This window comes from Grampus griseus (assembly GCF_964374135.1).
Source record: "Grampus griseus genome assembly, chromosome: 1".
Taxonomy (NCBI): Eukaryota; Metazoa; Chordata; class Mammalia; order Artiodactyla; family Delphinidae; genus Grampus; species Grampus griseus.
In genome coordinates, this window is record NC_139017.1 from 179,206,752 (window position 1) to 179,221,990 (window position 15,239).

General features: G+C 55.3%; 1 protein-coding gene across 1 annotated transcript in view; it reads left to right on the forward strand.

Annotated features, from left to right (window-relative positions):
* The window catches only part of NPHP4 (nephrocystin 4), a 134,831-nt gene that overhangs the window by 14,825 nt on the left and 104,767 nt on the right, over positions 1-15,239 (forward strand). Inside the window, exons 4-7 of the mRNA XM_082656753.1 lie at positions 831-983; positions 9,877-10,049; positions 11,108-11,172; positions 13,946-14,101. Of these exons, the coding sequence (XP_082512879.1) occupies positions 831-983; positions 9,877-10,049; positions 11,108-11,172; positions 13,946-14,101 (547 nt within the window). The remainder of the gene's footprint in view (positions 1-830; positions 984-9,876; positions 10,050-11,107; positions 11,173-13,945; positions 14,102-15,239) is intronic.

Here is a 15,239-nt window from a genome sequence, read left to right on the forward strand (position 1 = left end):
AGCTGGTCGTGTAGATACCCTCTGCCTAGCAGGTACCAAGATTCCAGAGTCCCAGAAGGAGAGCAGGCGTTCAGCGTAAATCACTCCGTACAGGCAGTTTAGGTCCTGGGAGCCGTTCTCATTCGTTAGGGTGGTGGGACCCCCACGTTCCCGGAGGAGCTAAAGGCCCAGCAGAGCCTCACTGCGGTACGCGGTGCTGCTGTGGGGAAAGGGCTGGTCTTTACAGCGTCTGGTGCCTTGTCTGTATTTGTGGCCATGACTTCTCAGTTCTCAAAGATCTGCTTTTCTTTTGCTCACACCCCAGCGCCACCCCCAAATAATTCTGGCAAGTTGAGTTTTTAGTTTGTGGTTCTATCAGGATGTAAAGGGTAAAACAGAACACAGAAAACCATGCAAAATAGGCTAAGCTTGAGGTAATTTGTTAACTCACATAAAGACAAACCCATAGTTAGCATAAGCTTCAGGTGTGCCTTGATCCAGAATCTCACGTGGTGTCACCTGGACTTGTTCTTTCTTGGCTCCACATGGCATCATGTGTGTCTGTCTCTGCAGCTCTGGCCTCTTGTGTCTCGTTGCTCTGGGTGAGTCTCCAGCCTGTGTCTGGGCCCAGAGACTCCAGCCTCTGGTTGGCCAGGGGAGGGCTGTGTACTTGGACTCATAACCTCACCAGGACCACGGGCCGTGGGGGAGAGGTAGTTCCCCGAAAGGAACTGAGACCTAAACTGGGGGATGGACGCTGAGTGGCCCAGTTCTCCGTGGATGGTCCGTCAGCACTTGCTGGGAGACTCGTGACCTTGAGGACCCTTCAGGGCTGTCCCTCTGTCTCCTAGGCTGTGCTGGAGGTGCTGTCGGAGGTGGGCTGCCACCTGCGAGTGTCCCTCTTTGACGTGACCTACCGACACTTCTTCGGGAGGACGTGGAAGAGCCCGGCGAGGCCCCTGGAGCCGCTCTGCAGGCAGCCACCCAGGATCGACTTCAGTGAGGTGGGCGTGCGGGGTGGGCGTGCGGGGTACAGTGGACCTGGGGGCGCCGCCAGCGCGTCCTAGAGCCCAGGAACGCCCCTGAGCAGTGGGCCCGGCCCCTGTTTCCAGACGGAACCTTGGGTGGAAGCCGCACGCCCTGAGCGGTTCAGCTGGGAGTGGGGGGGACACACGAGGGGGTTTCGTCCCCTTCACGGAACTTGCAGCTTTTGGAACAAAGTTAGGAAATTATCGATCTCATCTGACTCCCCTACTTTTCCTCTCCCCTTCTTTTTCTTTCTTTTTCGTTTCTTCTTCTTCTTTTGTTTTTTTTAAAATGAGCAACTTGAGACCTAGCAGTAAAGTGACCTACCCACGTAGAAGGTAGCAGAGCCCGGAGCCCCCGCCTCTGCCTGCAGACGGGGTGCTCGCGTTGGCACAGTTGGTGACACGACTTTGCCCACGTAGCTGTGTCTGGCCGCCCCGCAGACAGCGTCTTCCACCTTCGTTCAGCTGCACCAAATTTGCAAACATCCCTCCATCGCCTGCTGTCCGCTCGGCATTGTGCTGGGCGCCGGAGCGAGGATGCTGGGTGGACGGGCCTGGCGTGGTTCTCACCCTGGACAACTTGCAGTCTGCTGGGACGACACACCCAGGCAGGCAACAGAGCAGGTGCAGGTGTGATAGGTTCTCGGAGGAGACCGACAGCTGCTGCCCTGAAGAAGGAGGGAGGTGTGCTGCAGGCAGACCTCTGCGAGCTGGGCCCCAGGATGAGGAGGGACCCGGCCCCGGGACGAGCAGGGCGGCAGGTGCCGCAAGCAGGGCAGGCCCCGCATGTGCCCGGGGGTGGGGGAGGGAGGCGTGGGGAGGCAGCCGAGGGTGGGCTTGGTGGGCTGGCTGGGCAGGGCCTTCCTAGGGACACTGGGCTCTTCCTCAAGAGTGGGAGGTGTCCCAGAGGTCTTCTTCCCAGCTGCTGCTTGAAGCTGAACTGCAGGCAGCGGGGTCCTGCGGGGGACGGTCACGGGTATCGGGAGGGTCAGTGCTGTGTTGGCGTTGTCCTTCCCGTGCGTACAGAGTCAGGGAAGCCCAGTAAGTGACAGTACAGTGAATAATGGAGGTGGTGGCAGTGACCATGGCCATCCTGGGGGAGGTCGCCGTGCGTAACCAGACCAAGCGAGCCGCCCTTTTCTGCGGGGGGCGGTCCTGGCCCAGTCGTGAGGCCGCCGGGTCGCGACTCTGCACTTGGCGGTCACCCAGAGTCAGGATGCCATGTCTCCGCGTGGATTGATTCTGACTGGTCCTGTTACTGAACGTGCCGGAGAGGATGACGCCGCCCCCGGAGGTCAGGAAAATTAGATAAGGCCGTGGGTATGTGTGTCCTGCGGCCCAGGACCGCGGCTGGTGTCCAGGCTGCCAGACGGCCTGTGAGGTGCCCCTTAGAGTCTGGCTGGAGAGAAAGGCCGCGTGTTGTAAACCGGGGAGTGACGGTGGGCGGCTGCTTAGGGTGCCGTCCCAGCTCAGGCAGTGAGTCGCCTTCACGCCTCTGACTTGGGGCGGTCAAGGCCCGGGCAGGAGCGCGGTGGCCCCGATGTTGCTGGGAGCCTTCCAGGGCCGGGCTGTTTGGATTCGCTTTCTCGGTTGGACAGTCAGGCCCCGGGAAGCCGGGTGTGGTGACAGTTAGTACGGTGACACAGGGTCCTCTCACTCCTGGGGAGTCTCCACGGGAGAGGCTGGCTCCCAGCACCTTGGTGTGGTTTCGTCCCCGCCATTCGCCTCTGGAGGTCGGTAGATCATCTCTCCGCCTTGAAGAGCAATCCGGCAGGTCAGAGGCTGTGAGTGCCACCTGCCTTGACCGCAGGGATTGTTCTTGGGCCTTGTTTTCACCCCAGGCATCGGAGGGGCCCTGCAGGCTCCGTTTGGAAGCGCTGCCGTGTCGAGGGGATGGTTATGCTCTGAAGTCAGCACAGCAGCACTTTGCCGCCACTGGGGTCCCGAGATGAGCCCTCCCTCCGTGGCTTTCCCCTTGGCTTTCCCCGTGGCAGTGGCTGTCACAGCCTTGACAGGCCACGCCCGGAGGGCCTGCCCTGTCCCGCCACCAGCTGGGTGACTGTGAGCCCTGCAGAGTGGAGGTCGCGTTGCAAGGAAGCCTTCAGAGCTGCCGCTCCCCCTTCTGGACTCGTCCAGGGTTTAGCGTCCGTGCCTGAGCGGGCTTCTCGTGTGTCCCCGTGTCCTGGGAGCTGTGGGTCTCGGGCCTTTCCAGCTCACAGTTCAGGTCTGACCTGAGCTGTGGGAGCCGAGTGCCGCTCCATCGTTCGTGTTCTGCCGAGTGGGGCATGGGGATGGGGCCGTGTGTTAGGGAGGACCACAGCCCTCAATGTTTCTGGAAGAATCTGCACCCTTCAGCCTTAGTTACTGAAGTGGAGATCGCAGCAAGGCTGGTGTGGGTAGACAGAGCATTTCTGGTTGGGAGCTGGTGTCAGAGCCACGGAATTGCTCAGGGAAGAGCTGTGCTCCAGCTGCTATGCCCAAGGCGAGCAGCAGAGGCCAGTGGTGCCCCAGGAACACCCATCCTGATGCGCCACTCGGCGGCATCCTCCTTGCCCAGCGCTTTCCTCCCATCCTTGACGTTCAGAGTTTAGTTAACTAAAGAGAATCCCCCTTCGCCGTGTGTGTGTGTGTGTGTGTGTGTGTGTGTGTGTGTGTGTGTGTACCTGTGTGCATACGTGTATGTACGTGTTTACATGAAGTGTGGAGCATTCCCAAGGTGGCCTAGATAGGCAGGAGGGACTGGTTCTGCGGTCTCATCATCTGAGCAAAACTCTGCGTCCGTACCTATGGGAATAGAGAGAAACACAATTTGCCCTTTTTTGAAGTGATTCTGAAATTTGGTGATGATCTTCTTCTGATTTTACTAATTGCCTGGGTTTTTCTGGTTCTGCCCATCAGCCGTGGCTTGGGGGTGATACGACGGGAGGTTGCCAGCTGCCAGTAGCAGGGGACCATCTTTGGAATCGACATGGCTGTCCCGCCTACACGTGGATTCCTGAATCAGCCGCGTGGGCTCTGGGTTTTGATTGAGTTGTCACTGTAATATGCAGCCCTGAAAGAAGATGTTGTTTTATTACTTTGCAAACAACGTCCTGAGGAAAGACTTGGGAAAAAAGAAGTCCTTCCTTGAGCCCGAGCTGGGTGTTTCTTTCTGTAAGTGATGAATTCCTCATGCTGCGCTCAGATCCCCTCTTGTCCCAGCCTCTCGGCTCTGCCTGGTGGAGCCCAGGGGACCAGCTCCGGGCCTCTCAGCTCTGACTCATAATTAGGTGCTCCCCTTCAAGACCGTCCTCGGTGGAGAGGAATTGCCCTTCACTTGCACTGAGACGGTTGATCATTCATTCAACCTCTCAAAAGATATCTTTAAAAAATAATCCGGGGGGCTTCCCTGGTGGCGCAGTGGTTGAGAGTCTGCCTGTCAATGCAGGGGACACGGGTTCGAGCCCTGGTCTGGGAGGATCCCACATGCCGCGGGGCAACTAAGCCCGTGAGCCGCAACTACTGAGCCTGCGCGTCTGGAGCCTGTTGCTCTGCAACAGGAGAGGCCGTGATAGCGAGAGGCCCGCGTACCACGATGAAGAGTGGACCCCGCTCGCCACAACTAGAGAAAGCCCTCGCACAGAAACGAAGACCCAACACAGCCAAAAATAAATAGATAAGTTAAAAAACAAAAAATCCGGGAGGCCAAAGTACCGTGCAGTTCCTACACTTTCTTTCTGAGATGGACACAATCCTCCCTTGGATTCTTTCCTTAACCAACCACGCTCAGCCTTTCAGCGACAGGCTCATTTCTCCTCCTTTATTTAGTGTATGCAGAGGACTGGCAGGAATCCTAGTGGTTCTTCACAGGCGGCCGGAACCCGGACCAGGAGATGGGTCCTCCTGAGCCCACCACAGCCGAGGTGTTGCTGAAGTCACAGGCGGATCCCTGGCCTCCGGGAGACACAGGTACTTGGGCTGCTTCCTCGTCTCATCGCCAACCGAGAGCAACCAGCTGCTGAACGTGCTTGTTCGTCAGAGTAATGAGAGTGAGGCGACTCCCTTTAAAAGTGGAGGCTGTCCATAAAAAAGAATGAAATCATGCCATTTGCAGCAACATGGATGGGCCTGGAGATGATCGTTCTGAGTGAAGTAAGTCAGACAGAGAAAGACAGATATCATATGATGTCGCTTATATGTGGAATCTAAAATAGGACACAAGTGAACTTATCTACGAACCAGATACAGACTCACAGACACAGAGAACAGACCTGTGGTTGCCAAGGGGGAGATGTGGGGGAGGGAAGGATTGGGAGCTGGCGGTTGGTAGGTGCTAACTATTGTGTATAGAATGGATAAACAGCAAGGTCCTGATGTGTAGCGCAGGGAACTATATTCAACACCCAGTGATAAACCATAAGGGAAAGAATATGAAAAGGAATGTGGACATATGTATAACTGAATCACTTTGCAGTACAGCAGAAATGAACACAACATTGTAAATCAACTATACTTCAATAAAATTTAAAAAAAAAAAGTGGAGGCTGTCAGGGAATGTCAGCATGTCCAAACGAAACTCTGGGAGGCTCTGCCGTGCCTCGGTTAATCTCCGGGTTCTTGAACGTGCCTTACCCTCTCCTTACACCTCTCACATGTTCCAAGAGCTGCTCCTGATGCAAACAGTCTGCAAAGCAGGAATCCAGTGTCACTCCCGGACACCGTCTCTACGGAGAGAGCCTGGCCTCAACCGCGTCACCCGAGGAGGGCTTCTCTCCTCTCCAGCTCAACAGAAACCAGTCCTTGGGGACACCAAGCCAGGAATGGACGGTGGTAGGAAGGGGATAGAAATGAGTGAGTGAATAGAAGGGCAAAGGATATCTCTCCGTGATGTTTCCAGCAGTGGGATTTAGTTGTACTGTGTGGTGATTTAACTGTCTACCACGTGGGGACAGTAGAAAGCTCTGAATTTGTCAGCTTATGCTGTTGTGTTCATCATCTCCTGGGGGCGTATTTTTGCTTCGGGCTGTAACTGGGTTTGCTGTTTCTGAATAAGCCAAGCCATCATTCTCCAGGCGGGAGCAGGACAGGCCTTGGCCTCGGGGGTGGGATCTGATGTAGGGGGACAAGGGCTGAGTCCTGCTCCATCACTTACTCCTGCGGGGTCTTAGGCCAGTTGTTTAAACTCTTCGAATTCATCTTCAGTGCAGCGCCCATCTCCTAAGGGTCCGGAGTGTAAACAGTAGGTTCTTCCCAGACAGGCGCCCAGGGAGCAGTAGGTGTTCACTCAGCAAACACTGGCTGGGGGTCCGCTCTGTGCCAGGCTCTGTTACATTAGGAGCTGGACGTGCCCGGATGGATGAGATGGTGTGTGGTCGTTTCAGCGGTGGTGGGGTTTGCGTTGTCACTGTAGATCAGGGCTTGTCAGCCCTGGCTCCGCGGACGCTTTGAGCCAGATAGTTCTCTTGGCGGGGGGCTGTCTCCAGGGCTGTGTCCCTTCCTGTGGATAATGGTGGACCCCACCCCGGATGAGCGGAAGCTTCTGACTTTGGAATTAGAGATTTTGCATCTTCCCAGATGCTTGGCAACTTTGCTTGGCGAGCTCACCGTGCTCGGAGCGCTCAGTCTTGTGGTGGCTTGTGTGCAGGAAACTGCCCTGAGCCTCAAGGGGAAGGTTGAGCTGGTAGATGTTGGCTGCAGGAAGGATTTGTGATATAGTCACCTTCCTGAAGACATCCTATTAAAGGTTTATTAAAAAAAAATGGTTTGGAAGGCACTAGTTTAATTTCTGATCCTCTCTCCTGTGGCCTTGGCCTCAGCCTGGGACCGAAGAGCACGTGTCACTTAGGGCAGGTCAGGCGGAGTTGCGGCCGGCGACGCGAGGCTGCAACCTCTCCAGGAAGGCACATCCTCTGAGGCCCGATCGTGTGGGTGAAAGTGGAATCTGGGCCCCGAGGCAAAGCGGTGTCCGTGTGTCTGAAGATGAAGGCATTAAGACAGGAGCATTTCTGTGATTTATTAATCTGTTTCTCTTGTCAGAGAGGCACCTTGTCAGGGGTGGCTGAGTGAGATGTGATGCGGGGGGAGCCAGAGCCCCGCTTTGCCATCTCCCGTGGCTTCTCTCGCAGGTAATTGGATGGGCTTGACTCTAGCTTTTAATCGTGCAGTGGCAGCCCATGCATCTGCGAGCATCCTGCACGGCCTTCTTGAGGCGTCCTGACGCTGGAGGGCGTGTTTGCAGTGCTGCTTGACCGCGGTTGAGATGTCTGGCCAAGCCCACGGGGCTGGGGGTGGGGGAGTGCCTGGGTTCCAGGTGACTTGGCCCTCCTGGGGACCCCCCCCAAACACACACACACACACACACACACACACACACACGCACACGGGTTGAAACTGCAGAGTTGTGTGGTTCATCCCAGGAGGCTTTTGCTTCCTCCGACCCTCCGAGTTGGTCGGCCCTGGGCAGGGTGTGCATTTTCTACCTGCCTAATCTAGCCTTTACCTTTGAACTTTGAACTTCTTGAGGGCTGGATCGCGTTTTCTAGGTTCCTTAGAAATTCTTTAGCATGCGCTGTGCCCACACTAGAGGGGCAATAAATGATGTTTGGAAAAGCATCCGTCCTTAACCAGCAGTAATGATGGGATGAGACCCTCAGACCTCGTGTCGCCTTGTGATTCACGGAGCTTCCAAGGCCGACCCTCCTGGTGAAAGTGGGGTCTCTGGAGACAGACCAGGGGGCTCCGTGGTCGGTTTGGTCTCAGAATAATTGTTTTCAGTGGTAAAGGAAAGGGAGAGGCAACAGCCATGAGTCCACATGTGGGACGTCCCCAAAGCAGCTGGTCCCCCGCCTCCAGGCAAAGGATTTCAAGGTGACCTCTAAGCTGGAGGCTTGTTGCTGCTTTGCATCAGAGCTGACAGTGTTTGTTTCACTGCCAAGAGAAAAGTGGGTAGTGTTCATAAAACTGATATGCACAGGTGTACATATGAGAGGTGAGATAATGACAAACTTGACTTTACAGCAGGCCTTTTTAAAACAGTTCTTGAGTCTTGGAAACGGAAACATAATTCTCTCTTGGTCCAACTGCCTGTCAGCTGTAAGTGGTCACTATTTCATCATTTTGCAATAAAAGATAATAGAATAACGATTTATATCTCGTGGCTGATGTTTTAATGTGTCTCTCTGTTATCCTGGGCTGACAGTCTGTGATTACAGTAAACGTTTTCTCGGTGACACCATGGTAATGACTTGTTAATGCAGGATTGTTCCAAGTTTAAGTCACGTTGCCACGGCCCGGCCCGGCCCTGCCTTGGGGGGAGGGTGGCCTTTGTGTTCTGCTGGTGACTCTAACACCTGGGCTTCGCCCCAACAAGGATGCTGGGTTCCAGGGACCACTCGGGTCCAGAGCCTCAGGTCAGCGCTGACCTGGGCTCCTGGGACGCTTGTTGCCCATAGATTCGCAAACCCAGGTAGTGCCTCCATTTCTGTCTTCTGTGTCTACGACGCTTGTTAGCTGAGAGCGACTGCTTTGGCTTTCAGGAGATCGGAAAACAGCAGCAGAGGGAAGGCGCTTCCATTCCCACTTGGGAGGGTGTATCTCAGCGATGGGAGCTGGATTTGACCCGCCCGTGTCCCCCTTCCCCGTGGTGAGAGTGAGGGCTGCCATCTGTACCTTAGAGGATGGAGAGGCTGCAAGTGGGAAACCTTTTAGGAGTAATTTGAGTATCATCTACTTGGCTTGGGTCCACAACTCCTATGATAAAGAATCCCACCGTGGGACATCCCTGGTGGCCCAGTGGTTAAGAATCTGCCTGCCAACGCAGGGGACACGGGTTTGACCCCTGGTCCGGGAAGATCCCACATGCCGCGGAGCAACTAAGCCCGTGCGCCACAACTACTGAGCCTGCGCTCTAGAGCCTGCGAGCCACAACTACTGAGCCTGCATGCCACAACTACCGAAATCCTCGCGCCTAGAGCCTGTGCTCTGTGACAAGAGAAGCCATCGCTGTGAGAAGCCCGCGCACCGCAACGAAGAGTAGCCCCCGCTCACCGCAACTAGAGGAAGCCCGCGTGCAGCAACGAAGACCCAACGCAGCCAAAAAAAAAAAAATCCCACAGCAATATTCATCATTAAAAGATGTTAGTTGGGCTCTGAACTGAGGATCCTGCTTAGTTTATTTTTATTATTTTTTTTTTGCGGTACGCGGGCCTCTCACTGCTGTGGCCTCTGCCTTTGCGGAGCACAGGCTCCGGACACGCAGGCTCAGCGGCCATGGCTCACAGGCCTAGCCGCTCCGCGGCATGTGGGATCTTCCCGGACCGGGGCACGAACCCGTGTCCCCTGCATCGGCAGGTGGACTCTCAACCACTGCGCCACCAGGGAAGCCACCTGCTTAGTTTAAACAAAATTAATTCGGGTGCAGCCTCATGGTATTTCCACACGAAACAGGAATTAGAGTCAATACTGGCAAGTTGTGATTGCAGTTTGACGGCGGTGTTGGATGGAACGGCTCAGCAGGTGCGTGGGTGCGGTGGGCTACTTACGTCTTTGGGCTCGTGGTCCTTCCGGGTGATGGGCATGGGGCGCGAGGCTGCCCCAGCCCCTTTGTTCTCCAGAGGCTCTGGGTCTGTTGGCATTTTCTGTGGATGGGAAGGTCCCAGAGGAGAAGCAAATAGTTTGATGTCCCAGATGCTGGGCACCCTGGAAGGAGGAGCTGTGAGGGGGTCGCTCACTGGGCCCCTTCTCTTCTCTGGCGCCTGGAAGGGATGCTGCTCCCCACGCGGCGTGTTTGTGGCGTTGACGTGACAACGAGGAGGGAGCGCACCTGTGTTCCTCCGTGTTCCTTCTCTGCAGCTCGAGAGCGTTCAGTCCGTCCCTGGCTTCTCTTTTGCAGCCCTTCTATTTTCACACGTCCTTGAACCACCCTAATATCGTGGCCGTGGTGGAAGTGGTCACTGAAGGCAGGAGACGGGACGGGACCCTTCAGGCTTTGTCCTGTGGGTTTGGAATCCTTCGGATCTTCAGCAACAACTCGGAATCTCCTGCGTCTGCCCCCCAGGACAAACGGTATCTGCCCCATTTTCCCCATCGCTGGGGTTTCTGGCGTCTTCCTGTGGTGATTTAACGGCTTATTATTTGTCCAGACTAGAAAGCTCTGAATTGTCAGCATGTGTGTTCATCACAGTCTCCCGGTGGTATTTTTGCTTCGGGCTGTAACTGGGTTTGCTGTTTCTGAATAAGTCCAACCGTCGTTCTCCAGGCGGGAGCGGGACAGGCCTTGGCCTCGGGGGTGGGATCTGATGTAGGGGGACAAGGGCTGAGTCCTGCTCCGTCACTTACTCCTGCGGGGTCTTAGGCCAGTTGTTTAAACTCTTTGAATTCATCTTCAGTGCAGCGCCCGTCTCCTAAGGGTCCGGAGTGTAAACAGTAGGTTCTTCCCAGACAGGCGCCCAGGGAGCAGTAGGTGTTCACTCAGCAAACACTGGCTGGGGGTCCGCTCTGTGCCAGGCTCTGTTACATTAGGAGCTGGACGTGCCCGGATGGATGAGATGGTGTGTGGTCGTTTCAGCCGTGGTGGGGTTTGCGTTGTCACTGTAGATCGGGGCTTGTCAGCCCTGGCTCCGCGGACACTTTGGGCTGTCCCGTGCAGTGCACGTGGTCTCGTAGCACCCCTGGCCTCTGCCCACTCGATGCCAGGCAGCCCCCTCCCCGCCCAGCTGTGACAGCCAAAAGTACCTCCAGACTTTACCCGACATCCCGACGGCGGCAAAGTCATCCCGGGTTGAGAACCACCACTCCAGACACACAATCGTGGAAACCCCTCAAACGTTGTTTTCTTGGGACATCTCCAAGCATGACCAACTCCCCAGGCATTGTTTTCTAGTGCTGAGGTTCTCAGGCTGCACTCGGGCCGTGCTGTGTGTGTGCTGGACGTGCTTGGCCACGAGTGCTGAGGGCTCGCGGATCTGATGCTGTCCTCAGCCATCTGTTTCCCACGGAGGGTCGAGAAAGCTCCTGGAGGTGTGGTGCTGGGGTCCCCAAGGCCTTCCTTTCGAGAAGCATAGCTGACATCCCATGAGTAAACGCAAGATGCTGACCTGCATCTCACGGGTCTTGTTTTGCAGGTTGAGACTGTATCACGGCAGCCCCCGAGCCCTCCTGCACCCGCTTCTCCAGGACCCCATAGAACGTAAGAGACGAGGCCTGGCCAGGCCTGCTCCTACTGTCCTCAGCAGCACCTGTTCGTCATTTGACTTTCCTGAGTGTTAGAACCTCATCAGCTTAGCTGAATTGTTACTAGATTTGGGGAACATGTAACATTGGGCTTGGAGTTCTGACATAATTTGAACATCAGAGACACACGAGCCTATAAGGATTGTGTAGCCGTGTGAAGACGACCCCATGGGGGCCACCTGGTGGGAGGGCTGTTGGCCTCCTTGCCCCTGGGGTAGCAGCTTTGCCCCCACGTGAAGTAGTGGCTGTCCATCACTGCCCAGCGGCTGTCCCAGGAAGCCTTTGACCGTGAAGTCCGTGGGTCATCTCCACCACAGCAAGGTGTCCAGTGGTGCCAAACGAGAGTGGCATCTGCAGGAGCACCTGGCATGCATGGGCCCCGTGCGGAGCGGCCGGCCTTAGGGCAGAGTGGGCTTCCTGCCCTGCCTCTGTGGCTTCTCCTCCCGAGCCGTCAGGGTACCCGTGGGAGGGACCTGCGGCCCCCTGGCTGCCGGCCGCGTGGAGGGTGGACGGAAGGGCGTGCGGTGAAGCGGGGGGTGGGCTAACAGGCTGTTTCAGGGGCCCGTGTGGGCTCTGCTGGCCCTCGGGGAGTGTGGACGGGGGCCAAGCGGTGAAGGTGGGTCTCTTTGGCGTGGGGGGGGGATGACTTTCTGTCTCTGCGATGTTGCCCAGTTTCCGATGGGCACCCAGCCAGTGTGAAAAACCCAAGCCTACCCCGACCCATCCACTCGCTCTGAATTTGGTGAAAATCTCACGATAGAGGAACAATCGGTCAGAAACTTGGTTTTGTTGATACAGACTGGCTTTTAGGTTATTTCGCAATTGAGTTTAGTCACTAACCTGCCAGCGTTTTCTCTCCTGAAGTATCCTCAGACTCGGCACCTTTCCAACGGCAGACACAGCCCCCAGGTTGGTTCCAGGCCCACGGATCTGGGCGCTGGTGGCGGGTGTGGGAGCTGCGGCCGTGTGAGGGGGGCCTGGGGAGGGACCGCCACAGGCTGTCAGCTCATCATCTCAGGGGCATTTCTAAAAGTGCAGGGCTGTTTTTCTTGGATGGATAATGCAGTCACATGACCCAGCATTCAAAGTCCTGAATAGTATGAAAAGGTTCCGGTGAGGTCTCCTTCCTCCTCTGCTCGGCCCTTCACCTGCACCACAGGTGACCTTCCTCTCTGGGATCTTGTGGGTCCTTCTAGGTCCTCTGATGACACACAAGCACACGTGCACGTCCCTGTTCTGTTTTTGCCCCCGTTTACTTGTCCCAGACCTACCTTTTTTCCCTTAATGATTGATCTTGGAGGATGTTTCATATCAGTACCTAGAAAGCGTGCTCATTCTTTTTTTTTTTTTTTTTTTTTGCGGTACGCGGGCCTCTCACTGTCGTGGCCTCTCCCGTTGCGGAGCACAGGCTCCGGACGCGCAGGCTCAGCGGCCATGGCTCACGGGCCCAGCCGCTCCGCGGCATGTGGGATCTTCCCGGACTGGGGCACGAACCCGCGTCCCTTGCATCGGCAGGCGGACTCCCAACCACTGCGCCACCAGGGAAGCCCCGTGCTCATTCTTTTTACAGCTGTGTGGTATTTCATTGAATTGCTGTTTGTGATTGAACCAACCCACCCCAAATGGACCCTTGGGGCAGTTCTGTAAGAACAGAGGGTTGAAGGCTTTGCTGCAGTGGACATCTGCCATTTTGCAAGTGTGCACGTGAATCTGTAGGGTAAACTCCCAGAAATGGGATTGCTGGTCTGAGGACCTGTGCATTCACAGTTTTGTGTTATTTCCCCTGTTTGCCCTCCATAGAGGTTGTACCAGCGTGCTCACCAGCCAGCCATGTAGCAGAGTGCCTTTCAGGGTACTTAACATTTTAAAGTAAGCACATCCCATGTTTGGAGTGGTTAGATATTAAAAATCTGGTTTTTGATAATATAGTTTTGTTTTTCTAATGAATATTTAGTTCTTTTCTTATGAAATCACAAAGCACGCTTCAGGAGGTGGTGAGTCCCCTATCAGTGGAGGAAATCAAGCCCAGGCAAGACGGACCATTTGATGGGAATGTGTTGAGGGCATGTCTGTGGTCCCTCCCAGCCCAGTTTCTATTGACGCCCTTCCGTCCACTTTCCCGAGTGCTCTGTATCTGAGCTCTTCCCAGTGGTTCCTTTCTCTAGGACGCTTTCCCTCTTCCCACTTCCCCTAGCACGTTATCCGAACCTTCCTTGGGGTTCGGATCCCGTTCTCCTGTGTGTTATGGATGTCGGCATGCTTGTGTCTTAGTCATCTCAGAGGAATGGTCCTTCCTTGAGGACAGGACTCTGTCTTGGAGGCCACTGGCCACCCAGGGCCTAGTCCTGCTGCTTTGTGGGTCTTGACGGATGCAAGGCTGAGACTGAAAGGGATGCAGGCCTCTGGTCAGAGGACCTTCTAGGTTCCCTCTGATTATGGGAGCAAAAGCGATACCTGACTTCACTGCTCTTGGGGAAGAGGTGAGCGGAGGGATTTTGTTATGTCGGATCAAAAACAAGTATCTCTTTAGTTGCAATTTTACCAGTGAGAGTTATTTAAGGATTGATTCTTTTTTGCTCTTCGGCTGAGCAAACGGAGCAATTCCCTTGTCTCCCTAGAAAAATACTTTTCCTGTTTGTTGAGTTCTTTTCCAAGATGCTCAGTTTATTGGTCGGTTTGGCCAAAGGTGCCTTGGTTCGGGCTGTCACAGGAGGTGTTTTCTCCCTCAGAAAACAAGCACATGACCCTCATTGAGAACTGCAGCCTGCAGTACACGCTGAAGCCACACCCGCTCCTGGAGCCCGTGTTCCACCTTCTTCCCGAGAACCTTCTGGTGTCTGGTCTGCAGCAGATACCTGGTCTCCTTCCAGCTCATGGAGAATCGGGTAAGGGCTCCTCTGTTTCTGTCCACTTGGTGAGTCTCTGTTAGTTCATGGTCAGACCTTGCAGGACCTGGGGCGAGGGCTGGCTGGGCCCTCCAGCAAACAGCCTGGTGGTGGGGGGAGGGGGAGGAGGGGGAGGGCAGCAGTGTCGTCTCGTTCGCAGCCCCTTCCTGAACACACCTCACATCCCTCAGGTCATCTCTGACTTCTCTCCTTGAGAAATGCTTTCATAAGACAAATAGCCCATGTCTGTATGACTGTGGCCAGAAGAACCACTGTTGCTAGATCCCACCCTTACTGGGCCACCATGTCAGTGGCTTAATTATTATCAGTTTTTAATTGTGGTAAAATAGACGTAACGTAAAATTTACTGTTTTAACCATTGTCAAGTGTGCAGTTCAGGGGCATCAGGTACATTCACACTGTTGTGTAACCATCCTCCCCGTCCACTTGCAGAGCCTTTTCATCGTCCCAGACGGAAACTCTGTCCCGCTAGACGCTGACTCTCCTTCCCCTCCCCAGCCCTGCCCCCCCCCTTCTGCTCTCTGTCTCTATGAGTTGACTCCTCTAGGGACCTCCTAGGCGTGGAATCCTCCTACAGCATTGGTCCTTTTGTGACTGGCTTATTTTGCTGGGCATAATGTCCTCAAGGTTCATCCCTGTTGTTCTGTGTGTTGGAATTTCCTTGCTTTTTAAGGCTGAATGGACGGACCACGTTTTGTTTATCCATTTACCCGTGCATGGACACTTGGGCTGTTCTGCCTTCCAACTTGTGAGTGAAACTGCTCGATTACTTTGGAACTGAAATTCATGGGACAGGCTCAGGGCTGTGTCTGGGTGTGTTTTAGAAGTTGATTCTCCTGGTGGGTGTGGGTCAGCCCTTCACAGCCACGAGCCACTGTGAGGGCTGCTCTCCTCTCAGGTCCTGCCGACGGGCCTCCCTCCTCGGTCTCATGCTCCCTCTGAGTACTCTTGGGGGCTTTTTGCCTGGCCGTCTGGGAGAATCCAGGAGGAGGGACCGCACCAGCCTTCCCACCTGGGGCTGCTGGAACCTCTGGTCTCGGTGGGCCGGCTGCAGCTCCCATCCAGGAGGGGCAGGATGTGGCTTTGGGTGTGAGTGGCTGGGGAGGAGATCTGGGAG